The 26445-nt window shown below is 31.5% G+C and overlaps 1 protein-coding gene across 4 annotated transcripts; it reads left to right on the top strand.

Moving 5' to 3' along the window:
• Positions 1-396: 396 nt before the first annotated feature.
• On the top strand, positions 397-26263 carry LOC132943134 (axin). Of its 4 annotated transcripts, XM_061011971.1 has the most exons (18): positions 397-878; positions 4932-5051; positions 21066-21251; positions 21348-21434; positions 21509-21800; positions 21893-22114; positions 22190-22426; positions 22763-22936; positions 23044-23194; positions 23257-23376; positions 23444-23549; positions 24087-24244; positions 24323-24464; positions 24526-24634; positions 24744-24880; positions 24948-25122; positions 25273-25479; positions 25640-26263. In XM_061011971.1, the coding sequence occupies exons 3-18, from the start codon at positions 21134-21136 to the stop codon at positions 25764-25766; spliced, it is 2562 nt and encodes an 853-aa protein (XP_060867954.1). In that variant the 5' UTR covers positions 397-878; positions 4932-5051; positions 21066-21133; the 3' UTR covers positions 25767-26263. The 4 variants fall into 4 exon arrangements, with proteins under 4 accessions (XP_060867954.1, XP_060867953.1, XP_060867952.1 ...); XM_061011970.1 differs by lacking the exon at positions 4932-5051 and having other exon boundaries at positions 398-878; XM_061011969.1 differs by lacking the exons at positions 397-878; positions 4932-5051 and adding an exon at positions 20667-20691.
• Positions 26264-26445: the final 182 nt, after the last annotated feature.

Raw genomic sequence — 26445 nt, 5'->3', positions numbered from 1 at the left:
GAATTTTCGCCGTGAAACCAGTTTCGAATTGGTGCGGGTATTGTTCGGGAGGGTAAATAATGGGTATATATTATATAATATTATAATGCTGTGTGGCCGACCGGTACGGTGATAATATAATAAAATATTTTTTTTCTCCTCGTTCGTTTTCAAACCGCTAACGGTCGTCCCATAGTTGGAATGCCGACGGACGTTTCGCCGTTGTCCCACAGGTGGCGGTGCGGTCTGCCGGCATCCCCCGCCACACGGCGTTGGTGGTGGTGCTTCGGCGGCGGGTGCGTTCGAAAATCTCGTCCGCGTGTACCGCGCGCGCCGCTCGATCAACGACCGCCACCGCCACCCACCCGACCATAACCGATCACCCTTCCCCGTTCCCAGCGCTGTAACAAACTACTACGCAAGCGGCGGCACATCACACATTAGCCGCACACGCACGCACATGAGCCCGACCGCACGCACACGGTCGTCGCATAAGGGGAAAGAAGAAAAAATAAAATCGAGAAAAAATAGAGAAGGAAAAAAACTCCGACGCACACAGCCGCGGCCAGGCCAGTGATCATCAGGAATTCCGTCCGTCCGTCAGTGTCCGTCCAGTCCGGTCCGGTCCGCCGCCGCCGCATTCGTCGGTTTTATTTAATTATTTTTGATTTTTAATTTGTCAAATTTTATATCATATTTTACATCCAACTCCGCCGGTCTTGTGCCGTTTTTCGTCCTGTGACATAGTTGGTCGTGCGCAACATGTCCCGCGACGGTTTCGTCGTCGTCGCGCACAACGAGTGTCATCGGATTTCCGGCACGTTTCTACGCGGCACACCGGCAATAAACGTGACGACGATTGCGCGTGTACAACATCAAAGGCCCGTCTGACAGTGGAGGTGAGTGTTCTTCGTCAAAGGCTTTCCGATTCTGCTTTGATGTGGTGGTGCGCGTTTTGCCGTTTAACTCGACACCCTACCGCGCCGCGCCGCCACCGCCACCACCCTACACGCTACCGACTCCCAGCCCCCCATCAGTTGTGTTTATAATATTAAAATCCCTTTGAAGTCTCCCCAAAGCCCTTTTCATATATATGTATGTATACCTATATATATATTTATATATGTGTAAAACTATACAACACACGCAACGCATTTATTTTATTTGTTAACAATGAATATCATACTTATACAAATGCCCCTGCTCCCTTTGCGACCTGTTCTACCGTAATAATTAATCCGATTTAAATGGGTTCCGATTATAATATTATACCTACCTACCCCCTATCGATACACATCAACACTTGCAGTGTGTACAAACTGTGGCTACTTTAACGTCCATTTGACTATTTGTCGGTCACTCGGCGGCTGAGGTTGCGCACATCATTCCATTTACCATGATAATGTTGTAGTGAAAGTGTAAACCCTTTTATGTATGGTCTTTTGATCTTGCGCAAGTGTTGTATACGTTTGTTGTTTCCTTTGAAAAGTTTACAAACAACGCTTTAAACTTTTTCGGTTTGTCGTTTAAACCACAAACTGTTTACAAACTAGGTAGTTAGTAACTGCACAAACACAATAACACACATTTCCAGATGGTAAAAATTAGCACAACAATTATTTCATTAAAAAGATTGGACATTTTACAACCATAGTATAATTTAGAACTATGTACCTACATTGTACATATTATAATATACTTACTACCTTTATAGAATATGTACATATATTTTGTACTAAAACCATTTATAAAAAAAGATAGGTACCATCTATACCTATATAGGTATGTTCTCGGGTATGTTTAATTTCTCACATTAATTTAAAAAAACTATATTTGTATTTATTCACCTTCATGGCTTCGCATCTTTAAGGTTACATATTTTACAGTTTTTACTCTATTAAAATATCTCTAGGATATCATTATTAACCTAACCTAACCTATAGGTAATAAATAAGTTATATTTATATGATACTAGTAAACGTAAATATTAAAGATAACCAAAGTGTACCTATATTACTTATTCCTTGAATTATTAGTACCTACCTATGTCTATTAATTATTAATATCCGAGTTAATATCTAAGTAATGTTTATCGTTGTGTTGTGTAGTTGTGTATTGGTATTTGGTATAAGTACATTGATACATACCTGCTACAACATTATCGTTTAAAAACTTAACACTTTACATAGGTAGATAAAACATGGTACCTATTGTAATTAAACGCTAGAATACCTAAATAAATTTTTTTTTTTGATATTTTAATAATTATAGGTAGGTTATTCATCTAAAATCATTGTATTTATGTTGATTTTTTTTTTATAGGTCAATGTTGTTTCCAGAATTTTCACCTGTATAATTTACAAATATTCCTACTTTAAATTATTTGGTTTTTAGTTAATAAGTTTGTTTGGATTTTGTTTATAAATTAGTAGTTTCCATACCTAAGTATGGCCTACTATGTAGTATGCAATGGGCAGTTCTATACATAACCTCTTGTACCATTGCTACAAAACAAACTTAATACCTAAATAAGTAAATAATATAATACCTAAAGGTTAGACTAGCTTCAATTTAAATAAGAATAAAAATCTTATTGGATAGTAGGTATCTAGTTCCTAACTTCAGTATTCTGGTATTTAATAGTTAACAAAATATATTGAACAAAATAATATGTAAAAGGTTTCATCTAATTGCATAGAATATATTGTGTAGCTTAAATCAAAGGTTACGTGAATTTAAAAGTGAAGGAAGTCTTCTTAAAAGTGTATCATAATAATGAATAAAAAAAATTCTACATATTGATAAGCAATAGCTATGGGCTATGGTGATTTACCCTCGGATTTCCTATATCAATCAAATTATGTACAAAAATAAGGTTAGTCTAGGTACAGTATATCCAAAAAGAATGAAATGACCCTATTTATATCTAAATGTTGGTTTTCCAACAGTAATCTACTAATTTATATTAATTGTATGTCACTAAATTGGAATTTTCTTATAGTTTACTGTTGAAAAAATATATTATATTGATGAGTCACAGTCTTACAGTGATACGTAGGTGATATACTGATATGAGACTTTTGGGACAAACTATTTATATTCTGTTTAATAAATTGAATGATTACCTATTGTTTGCATTCACCCAAAGAATTTAAATTTAAATTTCATGTATCCAGAATTTAAGATATTTAAAAAATGTGAATTATTATCAGGATAGTATAGATTTTGGTATCTATGGGATAACTATGATTTAAATTGCAATTTTTTTGAAATTTTTATATCTGTTATAATTATTTTATAGTTTTATTATCTTCTTATTATAATTCATAACTTTTAAACAATACTTGAAATGTAAAAAAATACTTTTTAAAACCACTTTAATTTTGTTTTTTTTACCTATTCTGTATTCATGAGTTATGTGTTTGAGGCCGGAGTGACGAAGTGGTTACACTGATGACCATTATGTGCACAGTCATTGGTTCGATTCATAGAATAGTGCAAATAAAAAAATATGTCCACGCGGCCACCATTCTCTGTGCTGTCTTCCGTTTACATCATCCAGACTAGAGTATATATTTTACAATATAAATTGTAGCATAGGCGTGACTAGAGTTCATCCGCAGTGGCGGTCTATACCTAATAACCGGCGCCATTTATTAAATATACATATTTAATCAATGCCGGCGCTACCTTAATTATGAATCGAAAAAAGCCCTAAACACCCAAAGCCATAGTTAAAAAGCCCCCCTCCCTAATAAAATATTAATATAATTTTAAAAAAATTCTGAATTATCTATTTTTTTTTTAAACAAAAGTTTTAACCCTTCTAACTTAAAACTCGGTTAATCGGTGTCTTTGAAATTTACCACTATAGACATGCCTATGAATTGTAGACGGTACCTACACTATTGAATTGGATATTTCCTTATGTTAGGTGTTGCATCAACTGAGTGCCTTTGCCTTACCCTCACTCCAGGCTCTCTTTAAACTTTCGTTTGCATTAGTTTGCTGCCTTTTCCTGGGTGTTGAATTAAGTCTGACCCAAGTTTTTCTTAGAAGGTCCATTCGTAGTAGGTAGGTACTTGTTTAAAAAACACTAGATAAATTGATTATTTAAAAAATTGTTCAACAATTTTATCTAGGTAATAATTACATTATTAGTTGATTACAAATATATTATTATTATTATTAATTAATTATTTGTAACAAATATTCTTTTTAAGAAATGATTTGAAACTGAAGGAAGAATAAACTGTAACCTGAATAGCCACTATAAGACAATAAACTAGGGTTAGACTTGGATTAAAACATTTAAATTAAGGCTTAATTGTATTTTTTTATACACCCAAAAAAATAATACAATACCTTACTATTATTTTAGGTTTTTTAAGTTATTAAAGATTTAAGACATTTGAGTAGGTACCTATGTCAAATGAAAATCAGTCAAACATTTATAGGTAGTTGTTTTTAGGAAACCCTGTTATAAATTATGTCTTTAAAAGCTTGTGTTATGAACTAGGTATATAAAAAATTACTCAGTGCTTACAATACTGTGTTGATACCCATAGAAAGTTGGAAAACTGAAAGGCATTAGTGTGTGAAACGTGATTGGTCACATGATTTGATTTCAAAGAGAGAGAAAAAAAGAATTGTCTCTCCAAATTTATCAAACCGTGTTTTGCCTTTGATCTGGGGCTACTTCACATCAAAAGAAACTTTTGCTCTTGAGTATTTCCACAGCCACACGTTTTTATTATTATTAATTATATATTGTAAAACCTAAAAAATAAAGGAATGAAAAATATTAATAACTTTGTTGTCAAAGGTCTTTTGTGGAGTTATTTATTAAAAAAGTTTAAGTGGTTGCTTTTTGTAAGTTTCGATATTTTATTGTACAGTCACCTGTTTTTGTGATGTCTAGAAACCTCTTCATTTTCCCTCTTTTATTCTAGCTTACGTGTTGGTCGGTACTTGATTTAAAAGTCTTTGGACTTCGGCACATCAAAGGAAAGTGATAAACTTTGAAGACCCATACACTTTTGTTCAGAAATTGATAGATACGCCATAATAAGGTAAAAGACTTCGTTTTATGTTTATTTTTAGAAACCTTGTCCATTCTTGTTTTGTTTTTTATTTTATTTTTTTTTTTTTGTGAAATATAATGATGTTGAATTGGTTTCAATTTTTATACAAAAAAATTGGCTCCAGTTCAAACGCTTTTTTTTTCGTTAATATTTGAAAGGTTCCCCTCAAGTACACAATTTGGCAGTTTTGCAACAACTAAGTAGCATGATTTTATTTTTTTATTTTTGAGTGTTTACAATTAACTTTTGTAAACATAACTGTAATAAGAAGGCATTAGGTATAAATCAAGGTATAAATGGAATATTATATAATAATCACAATTGAATAGGAATATGGTTTTGGTTTTTTTCCAGTCGATATTACATCTGTTTATATTTATAGTGAAAAGGGAGAAATATCAGAGAAAAATAAATACCTAATTAGATATCATAAAATCAAAATAATTCATTAGGTTTATTAGTATATTATTTTCAATAGACGGTTTAATTGTTTAGTATTTAGTAGCGAAATTTTAAAGCTGTAAATTGTAATTCACTTTTTAGACGACTTATGAAAATGCTCCTCAAACTTCGCTTGAGTGTAAAACCAACAATGAAGTGATTTTTATTGTCAATGACTAGATAATGTATTCAACATTATAAATTCGTGTATAGCTTGTTCATTTGAATACGAATTAGTTATGAATAGGTGTAATATTTTAATTTTTAATATATTATTGTTACGTTTTTCGTTATACTTTAGATTTCCAGAATGCCTTTAAGTAAATAGTAACATACTAATATAATATTATATAGGTACCTATATTTTTCATGAAATTAGGTTAATTTTTATTTTTGCGCTGGAAAAATATAATGCGAAAGCGGTGAGTATGTTGAGTATTGAAACATTGTTTTTCTGTGATATTTTGCATTCAACAAATTAAAATTCGATTTATTTTACCGCGTTACCCATGTGAGTATATTATATACTATAATGTAAACGTGTGTATGAATCTAAAACTCAAAACAATAGCATACCATACGTTTACACCATTTAGTTTAATCCCCCCCCCCTCGCTACTACTGGGCCTTGATTTTGTAAATAGTAATATCAAACAATCGTCGTACTCATTGCGGGAACGATACCTACAGCTCTCGAGCTCTATATTACCATTATAATATTATTATACCAGCTGTGATATACATATTATTATAATTTATAATATTTATACGATATTAATATTAATTTTGTTCTCGTCCGAGCAGACGGGAAAATTTGAGACGCACTGCAATCGCAGTTCGAACATGTGGCATCTCTACTGGTGGCCGTTTGTGCGTAGCGACTCAACGCGTCCCCCGTCTCACTCGCGCGCCGGTTTCTCTCTCGTCCACCACCACCGCCACTCAACCGCTCGCTCTCGCCCCTCGGGCCATTGTGTGGCGATTGCTTTGATCTGTGACCGACACGTATACGTATATAACCCCGCGGGCCGCACTGCCGCCGCCACTCTACCACCGTCCGTCCACGTAATATTCTTTCTCGCTTTAATAAGTCCCAATACACGAACGCAGTCGTCGTCGTCATTATCTCGTAATTACAGAGGACCCGTCGCGAGGTGGATACGACGGCGGGCCTGTTGCACTGCAGTACGTCTTCTCGCCGTATAATATAATATGATATTATAAGCCGCGGCGGGGCCACTGCCTGTGGTGGATGGTGTGCCGCGGTCGACGGACTCGCCGCCGTCTTTTACGACGCGTCTTCCGCCGTCTCTCACGCGAGCGCGCGCGACGTCTTTCCATTGCGCCACACGTTCGCGTGTAATTACCCCTTTTTAAAAATCGTTTTTAAATAGCGCCGCCGCCGCTGCTTGCAGTCGTGTGCGGGTGGGTGGGACGAGTGGTGGCGGAGCGAACCATTAGGAGGAAGCGGCGGTGTTAGGTCGCGTGTAACGGATTTTTGATTTTTATTCTCTACTCGACTCGTCTTTTTTTTTATTAGACGTTGTAAAATTCGACAAAACGTACATTTGAGGTATGTCCCCTAATCTATATTATACATTATAATATATTGTGTGGCCCGGGACCGGATAATAAACGTATTATTATTATACCTATACGTATTATAAATCGTAATATTATGCAAATGTCCACTGTCCGTCCTATTGTTTATCTCGTTTTGTTGACGCTATAATATTAAAATATAAAGTGACGTAAAACGAGTCTCTTATCGCTCCGGACAAACGACGACGGGGGCCGATCGTGGTGTGGTCGGCACAGAGATTTAGAAGAAAAGAGAGTTGGCGGCAGTACTAATCCATCTGTATAATACTCGTCACCACTGCCCACGAGTTTTTATAGGGCGAAAAAAACGCCGACCAATAAATAAATAAAATAACGCGTCCTACATCACACACCACGGACTTAAGTGTTAGCCTCGCCTAATGTTCGAATTACCGACCGTGACTAGTTTTTTCCCGTATGTGTGTAAGTACACTTAATTTTTTTTCGGCTTATGTACGAACGGTTTGCCGTGGCAGGCTGCGTCGACGATGCAAACGTTTTACGAAACAATTTTATATTTATATATTATTTGTGTATATGTGTGGGCTGTGACTACTGTAAAATAGGGGTATGAAAAGCCTTATAAATTATAATATGTTATATTATTATGTCTATGTTAATTGTACCTACTAATGGTAACATTTTGTTAACGGGCAGTACCTCCTATAGATTATAAGTTAATTATAATAATATCCAATGTTATTATATTTAGTACAAAGTACTTATATTATACGTCTAGTCGATGTATATCATCATTAGTATAAGTACTGGTCGTGAATCTGTAAAAGGATACGGTTTTTGTTGAAATAAAAGCAATAGTGTTTGCTGTAAAGACAAAAACAGCAATGGTTCAGAGCCTAAACGCATATTATATTGATAATTAGCATTGTTCAATTTATGTACATTCTAATATCTGATAATTTTGTCCACGAACTTAAGTCACAGAACGTACCTATTGTATTTTTGGTTTTCGTGACGTGTCGCGGTGCGCATAATACCATTTCCGGCATCTATATACTGGCCAATCTTTATGCGGCCAGTGCGCCGTATGTTAATTTAGTTCCATCTTCTAGTCTCAATATAATTATCGATTATCAAATATACATTATTACGTGACCATAACACCATTCTGTAGTATTCCGTAGATTGACATTAGAAAGGGAGTGGAGTGATACGTCATACATCTTAGCAGGCGATGAACTGAACAATTTGGCACTGCAATTTATAGGTTAAGGTCAACAGCGAGGTCCATTTTTAAACGCACGTTTTCTGGGTGCGTGGTAAAAGTGAGATTATTTTTCAAAATAACCATAGTATATTATTTTACGTAATGCAGCTGCTTACAGATTTTGTAATTTATAATTGTATTATATTATTTCATATTTTTGGAAGAGGAAAAGAGATTTTTTATTCTAAGAGTCGTTAATTAAATTTAAAACTCTTTCTTCTTGTTTACATCATAATATTATATACAATTGCGTGTGTTCAGCAATTCCATTATAATATTCCTTTTTTGACAATATTGTTTATAAAAATTAGTTTATACTATTATCAACGTTAAAACTGTTAACACATTACTTTTAAGTTTTAACTATAATTAATCAAATTATCATAATTTAATCATATTTTTTTCATTTTTAAAAATATAACTAATTTAAATTCTTCAAATCCTATTGTAAATTAATCGGTACCTAATAATAATCATTTGTGATAACCGCGGCGGTATTTAGATTATTTTATAAATGTATTAAGTATCTACATTAATTATTACAATTAATTATGAGTAAATTATTTATCGTTTGATTATTGTAATACATAACAATTGAACTACATAACGTAATCTATTATACGAATCGTTGAATAAATCGTTTATGTAGGTAGGTAGTAAAAAAAATGTATTTCACATCACAGCCACAGTATACATATGAACATGATCCAGTACATATTACGTTTAATGATATTGTGTGAGTAAGATTTTATCGTCTGAATAAGAAATCGAAGGAAAGAGGAGGAAGGGACATTTTTACAGTTAGAATAATATTGTCTGTCCCAGGCGGCAAAGAGATCGAAGGAAGGCGTCGCCACCGGCCAGACGAGCACACAGAAGAAAACACACGCTGTAAACTCCGGGTATAGAAATGTTGTTTGTGAAGGAAGTAAGGCTGGGTGGGACCGTATCTAACGCATATAATACCTGGTGTGCATTCTTGTCAGATTATTATTGCAAGAGGAGAAAAATGGGGAAAAAACTACATACACACAACACAGACACATAAAATGAAAGAGAAATAGACGGCACCGACAAAACTGGTCTGTCCGTGATGTCCATAGCGAAAAAAAAATTTAAACGCCGATAACCATCTATACGTATACTGGTTGGCATCCCTATACATATATCGTTTTGTCCATTCTTTATCGGAAATTATGTCCAGTCAACTTACGTTTTTTAAATGCCAATGTTCCAAATAGCATGTAAAAGCCCATATAGGTGGTGTGTAGAGAAATATTGTTTAATAAATTGTCTCTGCAGTACCTGTAGGAATATAGACGATATTTGAATAATACTTTAAATTAAAATGTAGGCAGTTTCATTAATGTGAATAAATCATTTGAATATTTTTTATTTTTTTGTGTTTCTTTCAATCTTCGATTTTTATAAATAAATTATATGTTTATTTTATAGTATACATACTCATAGGCACTTTTTGATTAAAATTAAAACTTCTCTTAATCATTTTAAGTTATTAATAATATTCTATATAAATTATAAGTACCTACCTACTATTAATTATTCATATTATCATACATAACAAAAAAAAAAAAAAAACAATGAAATCATTGAATAATTTTTATTTATTGGATGTACCTACTTGAGGCTTGCATCATATTTATAAATTAAAATTAATATTAGGTAAATAGTTATGTGTAAGAAATAAATAGATATAATTCATAAATCATAATATATTATACCTTTAATTTAATACCAATTATTAAATTCAGATACTAAAATGTTCCCTAGCTATTTGGATTTTTATTATACGAGTTAAGTGTGACATATTATTTATTTAATATAAAAATAGGTAGGTAGGTTCTATTGTCTGAAATATTACATTTTTGTTGATATTATGAAACATTACATACAAACACACGAAAACATTACATAGTTATTCTGTAAATTACTTGTATTTGACGTTTGTCGAGCTTCAATTTTGATTCAAACAATGAAGTTATTTTCATTTATATCATTTATCATGTGTATACGGCGTTAAAAAATAAAATGAATCTTCAAACACAAAAACTAAAGTCCCTTTGACATCCGAACTCCCTTTGACTCCTATGCTTCTTTTTTCCTCTTTACACCTCCCGAGTTGACATTTCGTTTTCATTAAACTCTGTCGCGTTTTCGTTTTCGAGTTTTTATTAATCTTTAACACGACGCGTTGCTGCAGTTCTTCCTAGTATACGGCGTGGCTGTCAAAGGATCGCAAGTCCTTTTTGATCCTTTTGTGTAATATTTAATCTAGGACACGCCAAGGCTTTATATTATTTAATATCGTTGTTTTCTGATTCGTAAAACAACTCTTCAGCTTTTGTGCGTGGAGTCGGAGGAGCATCAATTTCAGTCGTGACAGTGCTGCGCCGGGGGTGGAGAGAACTTAAAGTGCGAAAGAAAAAGACCCTTTGTCGCAGTCCTTACCGATGACTTTCAGCATTCTGTCTCGCCCGCTCATGTTGACGACACGGTTTTGCCCTCCCTACGTGAATCTTAAATAAATACGATTTTGCTGTGTTTGTTCATTTACGTATTATGACAATGTTAGAAGTTTATAAATTATGCTCTATTACACTACGTGTTTTTCGTGGTACGTATTATTTTTAAAATAGTTTTATATTTCTTATTTTTAAAATTAAAAAAAATAGTTTGATTAAGAGTATTATTGTATTTACCATTATAGTATTATATTATAGTATAGTTTAATAATTTAAAATATATTAATTTCTAAATTATTTGGGTATTATATATTGTAAAGGCAACTTAAATATTATTTTAAACAATTCATGCATAGTCACATATTATACTATATTATATTTTACAAACATTTCTTATTGTCTAAGTTCAAAAACATGTTTGAATAATTATATCATTCTTTACAAATAAATCATTTTTATAAATAATAACTACACAATTTTCAATGAATAAACAACCATCGTTTAATATTTTAATATAAAACAGTACGGTATTTAAATTGTGTAAAACAATTAAAATATTGAACATGTGTAGATAACTGGTTAAATTGGTTTTATTTTTTTAGTATTAGTGTTATTTAATAAATGTACCTATGTAAACCCCAATTGATTTATTTGATTCAAAACAATTAATCTAATTTAATTTTGCACTTATTTTAAATAAAGTAAAATTTTTTTACTAAGCACCAATATATTATTAATTTATTAAAAAAAAATACTATTATAAAAGCATTTAATAAAGCTACCATTAATTATATTTTATATTTTATTATATGCATATTTTAGCATATGTGTATAGTATATTATATGAAATTTAAAAAATAGTACTGATTTAAATATTATTATTTGTTTTTATACTTTATACTATCGTTTAAATTTATAACTTGTTTGGTTTGGAAATTGTAGTTTAGCTCTTTCTAGAATGCATCCTAAATATACAGTATGTTCATGCCTTATATAGGTAGTAGGTACTACTAAATATTTTAGCGAAATAGCATTGAACTTAAATGGGGTTTTAGACAGGTGAAACAAAGAGTATATCGAAGTACACATTTTGAGATAATTTCAAATGTTTAACACTATCGGTACAAGTATGCGTTACAACTTACTTTAATTTGAAATGTCAACCACAATTTTTCTATAAATTTTGGATGATAGACTATTTGTTTAAACTATTGTTATGTACCTAAAACGTTTTTTTTAAATACAAAATTTACAAAGTTAAGGACAAGTATAAATTTACAAATTATCTACTTCGCTATTTATTTGTTATTAATATTACCTTGTTATCGTAATTAACTTAAATGTTATGCTTTCATACTTGCCAGATAAGATGAAAATAATTTAAGTTACCTACCTAATAAAAATTACAAGAATTAACACATTAAAAATGTTTGGGTACTCTACGTCTTCTCAGTGTAAAAATAGTAATTTTACAATACTTATCGTGGATATCTCTAGTTTATAATGAACATGCGGTTACAATTTTGTTAAGAACAGTGGTTTTGATAAATGTTGAAATTAAAAAAAAAAATGTATCCAAATATTTTTTTTCAAAAATGTGTATTTTTCTTTCACCCCCTTTACACCCCTATTTCAATCCAAGGTCTTCCGACTTTCAGTTCCACTAAATTGAAATATTTAGTTATACCTCATATATATATAGTTGTATTTAATGTACTAATGTATAATGTATATATAATTAATGCACTTTTAATTACGTGCATTATTTTATGATTTCTACTTAAAAAGGTAAATTGGCGCAAATTTATGTTTTCATGATATTACCTTTGTTGTAAATAGTAAAATTATTGTGCTAGCAATAATTTACTTTATTGTGGTAATAAGTATATATTATTTACCTCCTTTCTTAAATTATCGTACCTGTCTTGTCCGCGGGACGATTGTTGGTTAAACATTTTCATTTTTTTTTTCGATTCATTGCTTATACATACGCTCTTACATTCTTTTCCAAAACGGGTTTAGATTTAAGTACCAATCCATTCCACCCCAGGGGGGTAAATTACCCTAGGAGGAGCGGTCTTCCACCGCCAGACCGTTGTTTGTGTCATTGGCATCCCGTCTCGGGGCTCTATTAAGTCTGTCCGTTTTAAATATATATATATATATATATATCTATTCAAGTTATCGCTTATACACAAACCAACATACACACATATATACACACACGCAGTAAAAAATATATACGATTTATTTCCTACATTTTTTCCCTTCTAATCGGATCCGGCCGTTTCTGTAAAAAAAAAATAAATAAACAATAAAAAAAAACGTTCAAGTGCCCTCGCGTTGTAGACAGTCTCTTTCACCGACAAAGAGAGCTTTGTGTCTGTACCGCCATTATCTTGGACGACTAATCGAACCGAAGAAGTCGGAATACAATCTATATACCGAGGTATTTTTTCTTCCCTCCCTCACTTGCACCGCTCTTGCCATAAGTTTTTTCTGGGATTGTCCTCTATATCTTGTTAGTGACACATTTGTAATTGTGCCTGTGTATCTTGACCTGGCCTCCAGGAACAAAAGGACAACGCACACACGCATTCATACACAGATGGGACTTGTGACTGACATTGTATACATTATTATATTATACTCCGATATATACTGTTTTCTGTTTGACGAAGTAAATGGAAATTATAGAATATAGAAACGTCAGAAACGCTCGTGTATTTCGTCGTCTGTGTGACGAGATAGCGTACAACGACACTACCTATACCGGTTTTGTCACCAGATCCGTTGATGACTGACTGTACTATTCGACGCGTTTAGTTGTTGGGAGAGAACTCTTCTCAATTTAGACACTTTATCAATGGTGGTGTAACATGGAACGTTGAACTCGTTCGTATATAGATAATAATACATTATTGTAATAATTTGGTATAATATTATATTATAGGTAGGTACCCAACTATTGTTATTATTTCTGGTTTGGAAATTTCCATAGACTTTTGCATGAAAGATTCTGTAGAGTCATCACAAAATAACTAATTGACAATAGTAGACAGTAGTATTTCCTGCTTATGCTTATTTGTTTACAAAAACCTAATTATTCATATATTTAGTTAAGATTTAACCATCGTACTTTTACCTTGTAATAATCATAATATATTTACAATAGTATACAATCGTATTTACAGTATTTACAATAAACACCGAAAAAAAGTAAAAACAAAACAAATTTATTTAACCGCTGAATTTTTTTTTAATACAAGTGAGTAGCCACTAAGTTAATAGGAATAGTAAAATAAAACATATTTCTAATTATAAGTTAGTTAAAACCGGTTTAAACTTAGGTGCTATATTATTTATTTGAATTTGGTCATTATTAATTTTTTGAAATCAATATTCGTCCATCTTACAGTCTTTTTTTGATTATTTTGTCATTGTAACGCTTATAATTTATAGAAGTAATTAATAGTATTAGCCATTAGGTACAACTTAATATGATAGCACCTACATTACTATTACTATTTATTATACATAATATAAATTAATTTATTATGATTTAAACTTTTTTTTTTTTAAATTGTTACATTACTTAGTTTACTAGTACCTAAGTTATAAGCATTGTTATGAATATATTTACAATACAAAATGTATATTAAAATATTAACACCGATCTAGATATTTTATGGGGATTGATTAATGTATTTGTTTTACAATAATGAGAGTGTGTGTTTGTGTTTTCATTCCATTTTGAAGCAGAAAAAATGCTTCAATATTCAACTTTCAAGATGATTTCTGATACCAAATTAGATCTAGTTGGTACTTTTGGTTAAAAGTAGAACGTTCCCTGTATTTTTTAAAATAATTGAGAAAAACTAACAGAATTCGGAAAATGGAAATATTTACGCAGTACGCCCTTTTTGAAAAAATAAATTTTATTTGAATAATTAAAAAACATCGAATATATATAGGCACAGTTTTAAAGTTTAATGCAATTTTATATTCAACGAAAAATAACGATTTGGACTCATTTTAAATATATATACCTAAGATATACGCAATTATACATTAACCTATTCCCATATAGTTAAGTATGATCCGCCTGTATTTATAAGTCTGTACGTTTGTACTTATAGGTTAAAGAATAAAAACCATAATATTATATTATTATATCCAATGTTTTGGCAAAAACTAGTTCAACCTAATGTAGGTACCTATTTTTAATAGTAATATAGGCATAATTAATTTATAAATTCCTTTGAAATAGACGCTGACATACCGTCTCCGCTCAGAATCGTTTTTCGTAGGTAGGTATCGCGTTTGAATTGCATCGTAACTATATAGGTATTACTAAATTACACAAAGCAAAATGTTCTGGTTTTTTTTTTTACAAACATCATTTATATTAAATCTGATTTTTAGATGTCTACTAAAAGAAAAATTGCATGTTATATCGCTAATTATCGCGTAATTGTTACTCGTTAGTAATACTAGGTGTATCTAGGTACTTAAAATCTATAAACTTTATTATACTCTGTCAATAAATTAGGGTAACTTTCATATTTTAACTTTATTTTATTTATAATAATATGTTTGTTTTATGAAAAATATTATACCTAGGTACTTTGGTACCTTTATATAGTATATTCATTAAATTTCAAAATATAACTTTGTGAACGCGTTTTGCTGCAGGTTCAAAAGGAAAAAAACTCCAATAACTTATTGTATAATATAAAAGAATGCCTCGTGGCCAACAGACTGTGCTTATTGGTATTATATAAAACTGTGTGCGCAAATAAGATAAAGAAAAAAATAAATCAAAACATACAATCGCGTGGACTTTTTGGAGTGAAATACGCATTTAAAAAAAAAAAAAAATAGTAAAACAATTTTGTTAGAGCCGAGTGTGGAGTAGAGGAAGAAAAAAATTAAATTTCCGAAAGCATACGTTAGACGCAAACCGGATGATTCGATTTCGTTTTCATCCCATTGCGGTTTTCAATGCAATATTCGTTCAGACTCCTTCCTTCAGTGCCGATTGCAGCATTGGGCGGGGAATTGAATAGAAGTGCATTTTCCAGTCTATGAACATCACACGAGAAGAGACTTTGTCGCTTATATATATATATTTTATTTCTGTTATATATATATATCGTTGAAATTATATTTCATGCTTGGTAAGAAAAATATATTTAATACCAATTTTATTGCGTGTAATCGGATAATAAATATATGATGTATAATATATAATATTATAGTCTATAGATATTAGATAATATTATATTATAGGTACCGTCTACTTAAATAAAATGTAATTTTCATAGATTTTTTTCATGTCCTTGCGTATTCTATTAGCCTGACAAGTGACAATATAATAAAATAATATCTCTATCGAATTATAGGTCCAAAGTGTATATTGTATTATATAATATGTGATTATGTGATTGAAAGAGTTAAAGTATCTAGACAAAAAAGTCGTAATTCTTTTCTTTTTTTATTTAGGTATAGGTATTGTTTATTAAATAGTATATTTGTAAACTTATAAAATTATAAGTTTCAGTAGGTATAATATAATATTATAATAGATACATAATATAATGTATACAATCGTATAAATATATATTTATATTCAAATATTCTCAAGTACTAATTAATATAATCAATGACAATAATACATTCTAACCTTTATTATAATATCAAACTTGTGTTCAACTTTATAATTCATAATAGTAAATATATATATATATATATATTATTGTACAGAATGATTGATTGAATTCGTTGTATAAAAATAAACAAAATGTATATGTGAGGGTATGAATCTTTTGTAAAATGTCAGTCCTTTTTGTAAAGAATAGAAGCAACCGATAGTTGCTATATTTTTTTTGTTGAATAGGTTCTTTAATTCGATCGAGTATTTCGTTCTTAAAAAAAAAAGTAAATAAAAACAGTAGGTATATATAATAAATATATTGTATGATATAGAGTCCAGTGGTCAGCATCTTAATTTGTTCGACCCATACCAATGTACCATCGTTTCCAGCGAGTTTATAGAATTTTCAATATAATAATATAATGTATATAATATACTTCCCGAAAGAAATCTTTTATCTCATCCAGGTCGGCGATTTGTCTTTAACTTTCGAATCGCCGCTAATTCGATACACGGTTAATAAAAGAAGTAAAAAAGTATCTAGAAAAAAAAACATACAAACGAACCGGAATCCATTTACTCTGGGGTCTTTGATGTTTTTTATTTTTTATTTATTTAACCGTCTATGTGCTCGCTAATGATATAATATACTGTTGACGGTGTCCAAGTAAAATTTCGGTTTACTGCACTTGCAGACTAAACTATATATTATACATAAACTTATTATTATATATTATATACGGATGGATTTATATTATAGAGAGAAAAAAAAAGTCAAATCTTCCGATCCGTTACCGATTTATCACATAAAGGGTCAGATAATATTATATACCTACATGATATTATACGTGTTATTATGTATATATTATAATATTATTATTATATTATTATACTATAACGCAATGTAATATATTGTCATTAGCGGGCATGTGCGTGTAAACCCGGTTGGGTTTTACACACGATTTCCATTTCGTCGGCATCTATTATATATGATAATATTATAATAATATTATATTATATTATATACACGCGTGCACACTATACCGCCATCGCGGTATATATCAATTCATCTTCTATACCTAATACGGTTTCGTGCATATAATAATATATTCGTATTTATGTATACAATGTATATATGTCGGCCGCGCGCGCACACAAACACAGAAAGAGTTAATGGCTCGGAGTGGGGTTGGGGTTGGGAAACGTACGAGTAAAAAAGTTTCGAGAATCAAACGGCTCGCGGAGAAAACACACCTGCCCGCCGCAGCGGTGTAATAAATTAATAATAAAAATATAATATATATATAAAAAAAAAAAAACGTTAAAACCTCAGAGACCCGCGCGCGCGAACGAAGATACCGAGAGAGGAAAAAATATCTAACTTTATGTGTGCTCGCGTCGGGGCGGTGAGCGAAAATCGGGGTGAAGGGAGAGTGTAATTTTGTAATGAACACGATCTGGCGGCGCGGCGTCGGCGTCGCAGCCCGGCGTCAAAGAGGCCGACCGGTTCTGCCCCGGTGGGTCGGCGGCGGAGTGCGGGGGCCGAGGCAGCGGCGGTATAAGGCAACCGGTGCAATAATTACATGTGGCCGAGTGCCCCGAGGCGGTTACGCTTCACGGTAGAGTGAATTGTTGTAAAAATCTCGTCGGGACACGCGCATATATATATTTGTACATACAGTAATACAACGTATATAGAGGTGTATGATATATATTATGTTTTTATCTCGGGCCGCGGACGGCTGCGTTTTAAAATTTTTTTTCGTCTCCCTCCCCCCGCCACCCCACTCGTCGAAGCCGACCTTGGGAATCCGGAATACGCGAAAGAAAAAACCGAAAACTTACAGCAATGTGTATATAGCTACCGATATCTGTCGTAGTGTATCGTCGCATTGTAAAAATAATAATGTATATTATTATTATTATTATTATTACTTATGATATGTGCTCACAGTTTCATCGAACGTTGCGTATTATTATTGTTAATAACGCTTTAACCCCCGCGAAAATCATCCACTGCGGCAATTGATCGTTTTTTCGTTTCTTCATCCGACGCGTATTCCTTTAATATGACTACATCGCCGTAATATTATAGTATTATCGTTTTACTTATAAACGATTTTTACACAGTCGCCTAAAATTTTGTCTTAACTTGCTCTCGTGCCTCTGGTAATTTTCTGGCGTGTGTAATGTGGGAATATGTATGTTATATTATGTAATGTGGTATAGAGTAATCGCGGGTCGGTATTGTACTAACCGCCGCCATCGTACTTGGTATAGTTACTACATATATACTATCTTGGTAGCGGTATTACGGTAGTATTATCATTACTGCAGTGGAGTTATGTTATACTGCAGCAGCAGGCAGCTGTATCGTTATTGCAGATAAGACTGGAAGAAATTAATAACAATCTGAGCGCCCATTGTGGTGATGGTTGGTTTATAATAATTTATAGTGTGGTGTCGGTTTTATTTTTCCTTTTTTGAAATAAAAAAACGACCCTCTAGAGAGAGAAAAAAGCATTATAATATTTTATTAGTTAGTAAGGTACTAAGGTAACCCATTCAAAGAAAATATCGTTATCTGAGTTGTTTTATGCGATTTTCGAGGGTCAGGTTATTTTTCTTTAGCTTTTACCCGCTGCTTCGCGATTTTGAGAACCCTGATCCCACCACCACCCCAACCTCCGACATTTCTTTTGAACTTATTATTATTTTGTATGACTTCGAGGTAAAAAGTAATTTTTATCTCTTGTTGAAAAAACAAAAAAATAAATTAATAGTTATATGTACCTATAGAGTATAAGTACTATAAATAGTCTCTTCACAATAATAATTAAGCCTTTTTAGTTTTTTTTACACTCATTCCAACTTTACCGCTAAATTATTAATATATTGGTTTATATTGGCCGTAATTTCTTTATTGTGAAATACACTTGTAATTGTTGCTTTTTCTTATTAAAAACACCTTTTGACAATATAATATTAACTACTTAATTACCTAGTGGATATTATGTTGAATTGCCTAGCCAAATAACTGATCTAATTTTATTCAAAATAATACCATTATCTTATCTTACTATAACCTATTGTGTTGCATTACCTTTAATTTATCATTATTATTTTAATTCATGATTGCAGTTTTACTTTAGACTAATATTTAGATATCAACAGGGTTAAAGTTTCTTTTCTTATTAAATTCCTAAGTTGTAATAACAAAATAATTATAATTGCTAAATTATTAATTAATAATGATTACTTTTACAGTTTTACTATATAAATTATAAGTTGATTATATGTCTAGAATAATTATAAACTATGTTTAATATTTATCATAGCTTTAATGTTTAAAAATGTTTTCCTAAATTATTTAGAAACAAACATAATACAAATGAATATCTATAAGTATATAATAACAGTTACCCATAGGCTTTATACATTTTCAATTATAAATATTAAATAAGTATATATTTTGCTTGTAAAAATTAACAACTTCACAATAGTTATGTTGAACATTCTAAACACTATTCATTAAAATAAATGTTGATTAATGAAATTATTTATTTACATAAGTAAATGTTATTTTGTTTATAACAATAATTTGAATAATTACTGGGTATATCTATTTCTGATTTTAACAATAAATATTTATAGTTTATATTATCAATGCATTATTTTTTTTTTTTAAATCAGTTCCTTGAGTTTAGTTTCAGCTGTCTACAAGTATTGAAGTATACCATTTGTTTACTATTAAATACCAATATAATATCTCATTGTTTGGAGTAATTCCATATTTTTTCAAAAAGATCCTGTCAATAAAAAAAAAATATATACCTATCTCAAGAATTTAAGGTTAAGGGAAGCTGTACCAGGCCTGCTGCCACTTATTAGATTTTGATAGACATATGAATTGATCCAAAAAATCATAATTTTAGAAAATCCTATTGTGCAATAAAAAGACCCTACTTCTGGCACATATCATATTTTTATGACTTATTGTTCCCCATTCTCCAATCGGAACTGTATTCGCTATCGATTATCCGGGTGGTTGTTATACAGCGGTACCGTAACGTGCGTTGATTCTGCGTACTACCGCTTCATCGATCAAAAACTACTTGAGTCCGGTTCTGTTGTGCGCAGCTTACCCGTATCATATTTTTATTATTATTATTTTTACCTTAAAAATATAAATAAAAAAACTATACAGAATGGATTGTGGTATGTATTGTTTAGGATAGTTTTACTTTCATATTTTTCCCTGTTTATTCTATTCAGTTGACTGGCTTATCATATAACTAATGTTTGTCGAAAACCGGTAAACATACCTTATGGGCTTGTATTTCCTTAGTATTAATTTTTTATTGTCTTGAGGAAACGTTCATCAAAATCATTTTGTTATTTTGTTTTGGCATAACATATCATTTAAAAAAGGCAATTGAGATTTTATATTGAACGTATGGTGAAACTGTGTGATACAAAAGCTAAGCTACTACTAAGCGGCCATTTTGTTTTCATCAACCCTTGTTTAATAATAATAATAAAAATGCAAACAAAGAACAACAACTTTATGTCTTTCCATTTTTATGTTTCAGATCTATTTCGAAATGCCTGTAACAGAGGCAGTAAGGAGCGTGACACCAATAGCTCCATACCCACGGTTATGATGAATAATAATATACTAATTGACTCCGCCAGACCAAAAGTTTTACCGGGAGAAGAGTCTGTGCGATCGTCTGAGGATAACGCATGTTTAGGTCAAAAATATAAAAACAGTTTTGGTGAGTTTATTGTGTTTTGAAGATATCTCTATAAATAAGATTTATTATGTATCCTAAACTTTACTAACACATTTTTTTAATATTTCAATTTTAAAGAAAATAAATGTGTAAGATGTCGCAAAACACAAACCGAATTATTAATGGCTGGTTCCAAATGCCGCACATGCAGCATTCAGGAACATGGTAAAGACTTAATAATAATTTTTTAGTTAATATTAATAAATGTGTATTAATTAGAAAAAAATTAATATTTTCAGCTGGATGTGGTGCACGCCACGACTACGAACCAGCCGACGGTGATAGTGGTGATCGGGGATCATTATCCCCAAATGATGGCCAGAACTCTGGGCCCATGTTATGGGCCCGTAACTTAGATAGCTTGTTAGCTGATCCTAACGGTGTTAATCTTTTCCGGCAAAACTTGAAGCTGGAAGAAGAAACTGGACAAGGACAACAATGCAGCAAGGTGCTTGAGTTTTGGCTAGCATGTCAAGGGCTTTATGGTCACACAGACCAAAAAGCTGATAAGCTACGTTCTATAATTTACAAGTAAATTCTTGTTGCTATAATAATAATAATATATTTTTATTTAATGGTAGGTACCAAATTGATGTAAAATAATTTTTGTTTTTTTCTTTTAGAAAACTGTTCCTAAAAGCAGATTTAGGCGTAGATGAAGAATGTCGGAGGTATGTCATGCAGAGGGTTAAAGTATCCACTGCCAACAAAACAGCTCTTCCTAAAAATCTGTTTGACGAAGCCCTTATTCAAGTGGAAAAATTTCTAAATGATACATTGTATCCGGCATTCCTACAATCTGATACTTACATCACTTATATTCGATCACTGGATTGTGGCATTGAGTAAGCTTAATATTTAGTAATGTACAATTATTATTGTTTTTAAATACTTACTTACGCATTATTTATTTTTTTTAGTTTTTATGATGGTAAAGTAGTGAACCACATACCAGACACTGAAGAAAAAGTGGTGCCCTCAAGATATCAAGCACCTCCTGATCGCAGTCAAACTTTGTTAACTCTTAAAGAAGATGCTGAATTGTCCAGCAATGAACTTAAGCAATCTAAAGACTTTCCCATGAAATTAACCCAGTCCCTTTTGCACATGTCCCAAAAACAACGGTCTCATCTGGAAAAAGGAGAGTTTTTACAAAGGTATTATATATTTCATTATTTAACGATTTTTGCACGTGAATTAAAGATGTTTATAGTATCATCATTTGTGGAGTGTTTAGTTATTAAAATGTATTACTCAAGAAATGACTAATGAGTCTTTTATAATGATAAAGAATACTTTGACATTTAATTTTTTTACACATAAATTGTTAAAATGGAACATTTAAACACGTTTTGCTTTTTATTTTATTAATTGTATTTAGCAATTAAGCTTATTATTAAATTTATCATTTATAGTTATGCATTTTATTTTATTGTTGGTTATTGTATTGTATTTGCATTGTTTTTTTTTTTGTGCTTGGTAATCAATTGTAGAGCAAAGACTTCAAAAATGGGCATCTACAACCCAAACCCTAGTACCCCTTATCACCAATCCTGGTGGGGCACAAAACCTAGAGCTACGCATGTATCTTACAATCCAACTTCAGCTCAGGACAGTGATCTGGCTAGTCTTAGTGAAGCGTCTGTTTCTACAGATTGTTTAAGGAGGTAAGTTTTTGTCTTTTTGTAATTTTGCTTATACCTTACAACAAGAAATCATGTAAGTACGAAAATGTCAACAAAAACAAAATATTTAACTAAAATTAATTTATTAGGCAATTGGCTGAGATTCGTGATCCAAAAATAATAGCCAAAAAAAGTGCTCAATTAGAAATGAAAGAAGTGCAGAAATATGCTCGTAGGAATGTTGAGGGTTCAATGACTGCTACAATCATCCCTCGTACAATGAGAGAACCCCAGTGCAATGTAAGCAATTTTGTGTTCTCATTGATTTTTTAATATTTTTATCGATCTTGATATGTTTTTAGAAACCAGCGATGGAACCAAAGATGTTTGCTTCTATACTCACTGAAAAGTTAGAAAAAATAAAAGTGGAACGTGATATTGAAGAGAAATGGGATAATAAAATGATCAAAAATCTTTCAGAGGTTTGTGAACTAAATAAATATTTTTTTTATTTACTATATTTAACTGTTTACATTTCTTTAATTTCAGCTTAAGTTCGACAGCGAATCTGGCAAAATTGATGATCCCAAAATGTTAGACGAAATGTTTAGAGCATCTTTAAAACTACCTGAGGGTAGTGACGATGAAATATTAGGTGTGTTTATTGAATCAAATGTTAAAAAAAATGCAATTGCATGTAATAATAAAGAAATATACTAATCACAAAAATATTGTACTAACATCTAAATCAACAAAAAGTTGTTTTATATTAATTATGACCAACTAAACATAATAACTACCTTGTGTCATTTTTTTTATTACTACATCTTTAATATAGTGTATACCTATACTCTATGTCAAATAAGAGTAACCTCAGGTAGCAAGCTTTCGCGCGAGGCAACGTCATTTGATGTAGCTAGCACTCGCTCTCAGGAGAAACGCTTTATTATTAAATCAATCGCCTAGCTTGAATTTTGCTAAGATTAACATGATAAGCAATTTGTTTGGCCATGTGTAAGCTAACAACAAAATTAAATGAAAACCAATTTAATTGATGGGTATAATCTGACAGAACCAGATAAACATCAGCCACCACTTTACGTTACTCTTATTTGAGACATTATACATCCTTGTTTACTTTTATAATCTATCTTTTTAATTTTTTTCTAATATCCATTTATTATGCGTTTAGATCAACATGTACAAAAATACTTTAAATCACCTCCTAAATCACCTGAACAATTGTTACACAGGCGGCAAGGGTCAGGCAAAGTCAACCGGCCTGTTCAGCAATTTGCCAGTACTTATTTGGCAGCAGCTAATCCTAATTTGTCTAAACGTAGAGACAAAGTATGTTTGTTTTGTACTTGGTCATACAATATAACAGTATATTTATATATTATACTCACTATTAAATATTTTTATCAGGATAATCGGGCATCTGGGTACGACAGTGGTAATTACACTGACTTTACAGCAGACAGTTCTGAACCGGGACGCCATGTGCCTAAAAGTCGATCTATACCAGATTATCAAAATTCCGCACCAAATCCAGAGCTCAGAGTGTCGAGTATGCATACATTGAAATATAATGAAATTATAAATACTGATATATTCAATTTAATGATTAGGTTTAGGACGTCATACTTGGGGTAGCCGACGTACAATGACTGACAGTGGTATCAGTGTTGTATCAGGACAATCGCAATTGCCTACCAATGTTAACAAAACAAGAGAGGAGTAAGTTAATCTTAATTTTATATTTAAACTAATCTGTGTGCATTGGTATTGTATATTCATTCTTCACTAACAGGGAAAAAATAAATAATTTGTTATATTCTTATTATAGCAGGTCGACCAATCGTTGCATCGTATGGCTTCAAGAGAGTCCAATGTGTGCTGGTGATGCACTTGCTGACTCAGGTCCAGCTTTTAGCTGGTGTACCACATCCGCTAATACCACGACTACAAAAGCCTCTTCCCACGGTATGTTAATTTTTTTTCATCAACCATTGTATTTATATTTTACTATATTTATTGATTTTTTTTTCAGATTGCGCTGACGTAGATTGTGGTAGTAGTGGCTCATGGACAAATCACATGCCCAAGCAGCCATTTGTTGCCGACCCGAATATGCCACCACCACCTTTCCCCAATACAGACAACCAGTTGATAGAAGCCGGGCGTAGGCTCAACGACCAAATGACGAAGAAGAATCACAAACAGAGGTAAACTATTCATTTTTTAATAACTGTTAATAAAAAAGGCTGTCATTTAGAATAATTATAAATCTGTCACACATGACATTGACTATTTAGTTTTTTACACCAAAAATTGATTTTACGTTTGTATATTTTAACATTAATAATAATGTTTAGGACTTCTTCTTCATCATCTGGCCGTGGACTACCTGCAGAAGAATCAGCTACACCGTCAACGTCTAGTACAATAACAGCACCCCCAACCACAACTACTGTTATGTACGAATATAACGATGAAAAATTCCCATTCAGGAAGAGAATAGCTGGACATCCAATCACATTAAAACAGTTTATTGAGTGTATGCCAAAGAAAGGACATTACAGGTAACAGTTTTTATAGTTTTATAGACATTTTTATTAAATATTATTTATTCTCAGCATGACATTGTGTCTAACACCACATTTTAATTACAATGTTATAAATTAAACAAAAAAAAGACCTTTACAGCAAATCAATTTTTAATGTGTAATGTTTGTAACATAGGTATTTCTTTACTACTGAATTTGATGAATCTCCATCAACCCGTATCCAAGAAGAAATCACTGACGACAATCAGATGTTGCCGCTATGGAAGGGCAAAGTTATGGCTAGCCTTAGACTTATCGACTGATTGAACAATATTTAATTTATTTATTATATTTTTTATTAAGTGCCTAGTTTAAGGAACAAATGACTTGTATAATACATTTTAAATTTTAAACTGTTAATTGTTTTTAAAATACCTTAAGACTGGATATTAGTCCAAAGGTAACAAAAAAAAAATAATAATTATAATATGTAATGTAAATCAGTGCCTTAGTTATAAACCAAACACTAATCGATTCCCAATGACTAGTGTGAAAAAACAATAAAAGTGTGACATTGGTAAAAGAAAAAAAGACTTATACGTTTTGTAAGAAAAACAAATTTTATTGTGTTTTTTTGTTGTTACAAAAAAATAAGAAATGTATAAATTTTTTATAAAATGATGTTTTATTTTTATATACCCTGATCCTTTTACAATGTAAAAACTTTTAAATTTTTTTGATTTTTGTTATTAGTTGTGAAAATATTAAATGTAATATGTCTATTTGTGACCTACAATAAAGAAGTACAGTGATGTATTGATGACATTTGTACTTTCCTGATAAAAAGCGGTTTGAGACAATGCAGCCCAATAAAGAGCTCTTCAATAACTCGTTAAAACAACAATAATAATATTATAATCTCAATGTTAACGATCTAACTGTCAGTATCCACTGTGAGAATATAAGTTTAAATATATATAGTATGAAAAATTAGAATGGGGT

This window comes from Metopolophium dirhodum, chromosome 4 (genome assembly GCF_019925205.1).
Source record: "Metopolophium dirhodum isolate CAU chromosome 4, ASM1992520v1, whole genome shotgun sequence".
Classification (NCBI taxonomy): domain Eukaryota; kingdom Metazoa; phylum Arthropoda; class Insecta; order Hemiptera; family Aphididae; genus Metopolophium; species Metopolophium dirhodum.
Note: the sequence above shows the minus strand (reverse complement) of the source record. Positions and strands in the feature narration are given on the sequence as shown.